Source organism: Triturus cristatus, chromosome 1_1 (assembly GCF_964204655.1).
Source record: "Triturus cristatus chromosome 1_1, aTriCri1.1, whole genome shotgun sequence".
NCBI lineage: Eukaryota > Metazoa > Chordata > Amphibia > Caudata > Salamandridae > Triturus > Triturus cristatus.
In genome coordinates this window covers 85,469,014-85,476,363 of record NC_140579.1, presented here as the reverse complement: position 1 = coordinate 85,476,363, position 7,350 = coordinate 85,469,014, and the positions used below count along the sequence as shown (strand labels likewise).

The window sequence follows — 7,350 nt, the reverse complement described above, 5'->3', positions numbered from 1 at the left end:
GGCAGCAGCATACAGACTGAATGCTTCTGCATATAGATCAGGGCTTTAGCCACCTACTTAGAGTTGCTGATGCTGGCCTTAATCCTTGCCCTGAATATCCAAACTTTACAAACAAAAAACACAAACCTTTGAAATTTAGATTTGGTCCTTAATAATACTTTGGGAAGAATCTCAGAAAGTACTTTGAATTCAGAAGTGCCCTAACCCATGGATCCTCCTTCCTGAGTCTATTGTAACCAAAAACAAGACATTGTATGATAAAACTCTAAGGATGGCAATCTCCAGTGAGTGAAAAGAAGCTCTCTGGAATGCTTGAAGCATCACAGGGAGGTCCCACAAGGGAACTGGGCAGTGGATCACCAGCCTTTTTAAAACGATGCTTTTTAGCAGTCTCACAACCAAAGGGACTAGTGACTGTAACTGTGGGTTCCTAAAGGCCCTATTGGCTGCCCACTGAGACCACAAACTAGCAAATTCCAAACAAAGTAGAAACCCTTAAAAAAGCAAGTAGCAAAGAAGGATCTCCAGTAGTGGGGCTTTCAACCTTCCCCAGGCACCACATCTAAAATGTCTCCAATGTCAAATAGTTTTTTAATGTTGATGGAGGACGTGATTGCGAATGAATGTTGCCACTTTAGCGGTGCATCCCGTCGCCTGTAGGTTGAGAATGAACGTTGCCACTTTAGCAGTGCATCCCTTCGCCTGTAGGTTCACCCTGTCAAGTACCATACACCCAACTAAAGGCACACTGGAGATTCTTGCTGTAGACGAGTGCCTCGGAGAGGGTACAGAAACAGTGCAAGGGCCACCAATCCTGCACTGCCAGATGGAGGAGAAGTGGAAATCATGAATGGGGTTGTTAGCCTGGGACTACCAAGGAAACTTCCAGCTGGTCCTCCTGACTTTTCCATCACACTTTTGGAATCAGTGGGATCGGAGGAAAGGCACACATCAATAACTTCAGCCACTGAAAAAACAGTGTGTCTACTCTCTCGACTTGTGAACACGAAGTCTGAGTACAGAATTGGGGTAACTCTCCCTGGATGCAAAAAATATAGCTCCAGCATTCCATGGTTCTGAATTATATGGTGGAATGCTTTCTGATTTAGTGGCAGAACCCCCAAAGCGGGAAAGACCATAATGACATGATTGTCAGACCTGGAAGAAATACTGCACATAGAGAGCAGAAATTGATCTCTCCCCACACACAAATCTTCTGAGCAGGAACCAACCGACTCTGCACCTATGATCCTCACTGATGGTTTATAGAAGCGAGGACCAACCGACTCTGCACCTATGATCCTCCCTGATGGATTATAGAAGCGAGAACCAACCGACTCTGCACCTATGATTCTCCCTGACGGTTTATAGAAGCGAGAACCAACCGACTCTGCACCTATGATCCTCCCTGATGGTTTATAGAAGCGAGAATCAACCGACTCTGCACCTATGATCCTCCCTGATGGTTTATAGAAGCGAGGACTTACGAACTGTCTTACCTGATCTGGACAGACTGACCCCTTATAGCTGGAGCCTACTGCTGTAAAGCCATCTGCACAACCTTTAACTCTTTCCAGCTGGATGAACAATCACCATCCCAGGACCACTCCCTCTGGACTGAATCCACTTGCATCTGTAATTACAATCTTGGGTGGGGAAACTTCCGGAGGTGTCCACCTGTCTATTATCTTCCACTCCAACTACCATTAGAGCGAGAGTGGCAAATGGTCAGGGTTACCTGCACCTTCTGCTCATGCTGTTACGCCTTTGGATCACAATACCCCAGAAGGTTGTATAGTAAGGGATACAGGTGCAACCTGGCTCATGGTAGGATTGCCTTCCTCAAGGCAATGAACCCCTCTCAACCAATGGCGTGCTGTTGAGTACCTCATAGCTTGAAGAGAGGAGAGAGATAGACCAATTTCTCCTTTCTTGCTTCCAAAAGAAACACTCCGCCCCCCCCCCCCCCCTTTCCCCAGATCTGTCCTGAAGTGTACCCCTTTGAATTGCAGATTCTGAGTCTACTCCAAGTGGCACTTCTTGTGGGTTACAAAAAATACATGGTCCTACAAAAGTTCACAAACTTCTTTCACATGCTGGCCAGCCTTAAAAGAAGAGGAAATCAGCCAGTCAGCTTTGGACTATACCATTTCCCCCTGAAAGGCAATTTTTCTCTCCATGTGTTCCCATACCTGGCGTGTCACGCAGTTTGGTGCTTATTTTCCCTCCATGTTAAAGAACAGTAGATGTTTCAGCACCCTGGCTAATGTGCTGCATAGCTAAATACATATAAGGTGCTAAAGGCGAGACCGATTGCATTGCAAATGCTTGGTTTTTTTTAGCATGTCCGGGACGATTTTTAATCCCAATCCAACCCTGTTCGCTACTCGGGGCTCACTGTCTGTCCAGATATTCAGACGAAATTCAGACACGCTCTTTTCAAACTGTGTTTTGTAGCTAATCGGAGCAGTGGCCATTACACAGTAATAAGACACTGCAATATTTCTTCTTCATCACTCGCCTCTTAAAATCCATTCTGCAGAGACCTCGTGTCCGTCCAGGTGGGGCGGGTGTGAGAAGGGGGCGGGTCGGCCAGGTGAGGGTGTGGTCGGAGCTGCACTATGGAAACTGGAGAACCCGGCTGCAGTCCCTGTGATTCTGGACAAATCCCTCCATCATGACCTCCCTGTACCTAAAAATATGAATCCGACCATGTTTAATGTAACGTGTGCTCATGTAAGGCGCTCCAGTGCAGATGAGCACTTATAAAACGCAAACAAAGGAGGAACTCCCTTTAGAGTCTGTGCCCCCACAGAACTTGCCCAGAGGGCACTTTTCAATATCTTTTTATTACAAGTGCAGCCAGGACACCCAGCTAGAACACAGAGAAAGTGATGACCTCCGATCATGACTAGAATTACACCTCTTTCACTTTGTATATATAGTGAAGGTGTCCAGAGCAAATCAAAGGAGGCTAAACTAACCACGGGGCATGTTTCAGCCCAATCAGGCAGACACTGAACACCGTTAAGACCCGGTAAACTGGAGCCACGCCCACTTGCACCTGGACCTCGCCTACTTACACCTGGAGTCAGCTGCAAACGCTCCTAGTTACAGAAGAGGCCACGCCACTCTAGAGAATGACACACCCGTCTCTCTGCAGACACTCCTCAACGCTGGATCCGCACATAGAACAGCCAGTAGGACCCTGGGAGTGCCGGGAAAAAATAGAGACACGCCCACTTCACAGATTGCAAGAAACGGAACTTATCTATAGAAAAAATGGCGGCAAACAAACAGCTCAAGGACGAGATCTCCTGTTCCGTATGCCTGGAATATTTTACAGACCCCGTGTCTTTGGAGTGTGGACATGTCTTCTGTCTGTCCTGTATCACTCGGTGCTGGGAGGGGCTGCAGACAGACTTCCCCTGTCCTCAGTGCAGGGAAACCTCTAAGAACAAAACCTTAAAACCCAACAGACATTTGGGAAACCTAGTGGAGCTGTTGAAACAACTTCACACCCCGAGTGCCACCGTCCAGGGGGAGAATCTGTGCAGAGAACATGAAGAGAAGCTGAAACTGTTCTGTGAAGATGACCAGGAGACCATCTGTGTGATCTGTCGAGAGTCCAAGGACCACAAGGCTCACTCCGTGCTTCCCTTGCAAGAGGCTGCCCAGGACTACAAGGTGCGTAAAATATATATGTGTGGTGGGTCCTCAAAGGCTGCCCAGGATTACAAGGTGGGTATGCCAGAGATTTGGCCTTCCAAAGGTTCTGATTCAAAAAAGTTTTTATTTTCTCCTTGCACCTGTATATTCATGAGTTTCTATTTATCAGCGTCCAAGCATGGTTAGCTGCACCATTACAGGTTTTTTCATTGCATTCTGGGGCCTGTAGTTTTGTCTTCTTGTTATAAAAGCCGGATTACACATCCCAGAATGTAAAGGGTAAATATGGAGACCCAGCATAGCACCGAGTGAGATTGAAGTCTGTTCCTGTGTCGATGCACACTCCACCTCTGAAAGTACCGTTACTCAGCACTGCAACGTGTGTTAGTAGGTGAGAGGAAGAAGTAGCTTCTCGCTGGGGACAGCGAAGCAGGATTCTGTCATATAAAGCGCTCTGATACCCGATACCTTCGAGTCAAGTTTGCGCTATATAAAACTCTGGGGGGGGGGGGGGGGGAACACCTTTCCAACAATAAAGGATACATCTGCAGACAAGAAGAGTAATGGAAGGAAAACAGAACTCCAGATGACCTCATGACAGTGAAGTCCTCTCCAGGTAACACTCCCGACAACTCATCACATCAGTCAAAGCAAAGTACTATACCAACACTTATGTTATGTGGATTTGTATAGCACACTAATCACCTGTGAGGGTATCCAGGCACTAGAACAGGTTTGTGGCCCCGCAGAGTTAGTCAGAGACAGGTCTTCAACCTCCTGCAGAATTTAAGAAGTGAGGAGGAGGCTCTGAGGTGTTGCGGGAGTTTGTTCCAGGTTTTGGGTGCGATGTAAGAAAATTAGCAACCTTCTATTCTGCTTTTGTGAATGCAAGAAGTGTGAGCAACTGAGAGTAATGCTGAGAAAAGTGTCTGGCAGGCTGTTATGTGTATTAGGCTATTCAGGTATGCTGGTACAATGTTGTGTTGTGCTCTGTATGTGTGCGTAAGGAGTTTGAACAAGCTGGGTTTGGGAATTGGAAGTCAGTGGACTTCTCTGTGGTGTGGTGGGATTTGTGTGCGACGTAGGAGGTTGAGGATGAGTTTTATGGCATTGTTCTGGATGGTCTGGAGTCTGGGCAGCTGTTTGAAGATTCCTGTGTAGCTGTAGTCGAGGTTGTTATAATGAGTGCTTGTTTGACGGTAGGTCTGGTGTTCTGGGGTAGCCATTTGAAGATCTTTCACGGCATGTGTAAAATGTGGAAGCTGGAGGAACTCACTGCGTTGACTTGTGCTGTCATGTTGAGTTTATCATCCAGGATGATTCCTAGGTTTCTGGGGAGGTCAGTGGGTGTTTGTCCGAGCTCAGTCGGCCACCAGGTAGAGTCCTATGGAGAGTTCTTGTTTATGAAGACAAGTACTTCCGTCTTGTCGGATTTGAGCTTCAGACAGTTGCATCTCATCCACTCTGCTACTGTGACCATGCAGTTGGTTCTCATGGTTGTGGCCTTGTCTGTCAGGGATAGGACGAGCTGGGTGTCATCAGGGTAGGATATGATGGTGATGCCTTGGTGTAGGAAATCTTCCTCTCTATAAAGCGCACTAAAACAAAGTACACTGTGTAAGGAGGCAGAAGCAAAAGATGATAATAGTAATGCTCTGTTTTTCTGGTATTGTGGGCGAGCAGTTGGGCTTATGAAAGTGTAGTGCTAAGCATTTGTTATACTCACAGAGGCAATAAATGAAGCACGCACTCAATGAAGTTGAGACAATTTAGAAAAATAACACTTCTCTGATGTATATATATTTTTTTTGACCAAGAACTTCACATACAAGGTAAGTGCAATACGAAAATCACTAAATAGCAATAATCACGGTTGTGTGCAATTACGTATGAATACAACCCTAAGGAAGGAACAAGGCAATCAGAAGTACAATGCAATATGTTTAGGGGTTCATCTTCGGGGGGCTCGAAGAGTTGAGATGTCAAGGTCCAAAGTTCCAAGTGCGGATTCTGAGTAGCGTCCCAGGTTTCAACGGGAGCACCAAGCAAATGAGGTTTGTAGCTGGTGTACTACAAAGGTACGAGGCCACCTGGAAAAGCAATGCAAAGGGGAACTTAACAGTAAGTCTGAGGGCTCCCACAGGAGAGCTGGGGTCTAAGGGCTCTGAGGTCATGGGAGTACAGCTGGATCGGTGATGCTCTGGCTAGACGGGCGGGGTGCAGCGTTGTTTTGGTCAGCTGGGCAACGGTGCGCAAAGATCCACTTCGCCGTCAGGGGCTGGCACTTTGAAGAGTGGATTCTGGGTCAGCTGGACCACTGATGAGGTGGGTCTTAGGAGGCTTGAAGTCCCTCTACGGGTGCTGGCACTTTGTATCGTTGGAGTCTGCCTGGACTCTGCTTTTGTAGGTTTTTGCTGCAAAATGTCCGGTATCTCGGGTACTGGTGCTTTGGAGCTCCGGTGCCTCATGTTTTGGTGCAGAGGCAGAGTTGACCCTCCAGAGCAGGTGTACCTCTTACTGGGTGTGGGAGACATTGGTCGGGCTGGGGAGCTGGATGACTCTGAACTGGGCTCTGCTTTCTTTGGTGCCCGTGGCTGCAGGGAGATAGCTATCTCCAGGGAGATCCTTGGTGGTTTGCGAAGGGCTGGAGACTCTTCGGGGTTTGTGTAGGCCACAAACAGACAAGACAAGCTGGAGAATGGTGATTGTCGAGTTCAGAGGCAACAAGCAGGAGTTTGCACTGAAGTCCACCACGAGGTCTACAGTTCTCAGGTCAAGCAGCGCTTCTTCGTCTGTATTCTTCATTTTGTCCATGGAATCTGATGCTCCGGGCCTAGGGGTGCCACCTAAAAACTGAATTTAGGGGCATTACATGGAAGTGACAGGTAATGGCCAATGGGACCCTTACCTTAGGGTGTCTACACCCTCCATTAAGTCCATCTCGGGTCTAGAGACATAGCCCTAGCCCTGATAGGTCAAGTCTCATCTTTAAGACGGAGGATACTAAAAAATGTGCTTCATCTCGCAGCCTGCACCTGAGGGGAGGAGTTGGCAGTGAAGGGCAGTGTGAGGGGAGGACGGGGTTGCATTTGAAAAGCAGTAAGGCCTTTGAAGCTTACCACCACAGATGGCACCTCCCGACTGGGAGTGGAGGTGTGAACAGGCTTTGTTCTCGACCTCCGAGGGCGTAGACCCTCACCCCATTACGTCTGAAACTTGCTGGTGGTGGCAGGCTGGCTTAGATCAGTCAGTGACCACACCAGGAGTGGGTCGCTTTTCAGGGGACCCCTATGAGGGTACCCCTGTGTGCATTTATTGATAAACCAAACACTGGAATCAGTGTTGGTTTATTGAGTCAAGATGTTTGGCACCAAACATCCCATAATATAGTGAAGCCATCATGGAAGTAGGGAGCCTGTGTTGATGAATGTCCAGCCCATGTACTTTCTATGGCTTCCCCATGCACTTACAATATCCAAGATAGGACTTCGATATTCTAGGGGCATATCTCCTCATGCAGATAGGTCCTTACAGGAGATATAGTGCACCTGGCCCTAGAGCTATAATGCCTGCTTGGGGGGTGTCTTAACTATAACCCTTGCAGTTTCTCTAGGCATGGCACAAAGGGCTGTGTACATTGTCGACTCTTCGGATTGGTCTGCACCAATGCACGTATCCTGC

General features: G+C 47.7%; 1 protein-coding gene across 2 annotated transcripts in view; it reads left to right on the top strand.

Moving 5' to 3' along the window:
* Positions 1 to 3,079: 3,079 nt before the first annotated feature.
* The window catches only part of LOC146869536 (E3 ubiquitin-protein ligase TRIM39-like), a 69,050-nt gene continuing 64,779 nt past the window's right edge, over positions 3,080 to 7,350 (top strand). The window contains exon 1 of one of the 2 annotated variants that reach the window (XM_085603839.1): positions 3,080 to 3,687. In XM_085603839.1, the coding sequence (XP_085459965.1) occupies positions 3,283 to 3,687 (405 nt within the window). In that variant the 5' untranslated portion in view covers positions 3,080 to 3,282. The remainder of the gene's footprint in view (positions 3,688 to 7,350) is intronic. The other variant, XM_085603852.1, reaches the window with a different exon arrangement.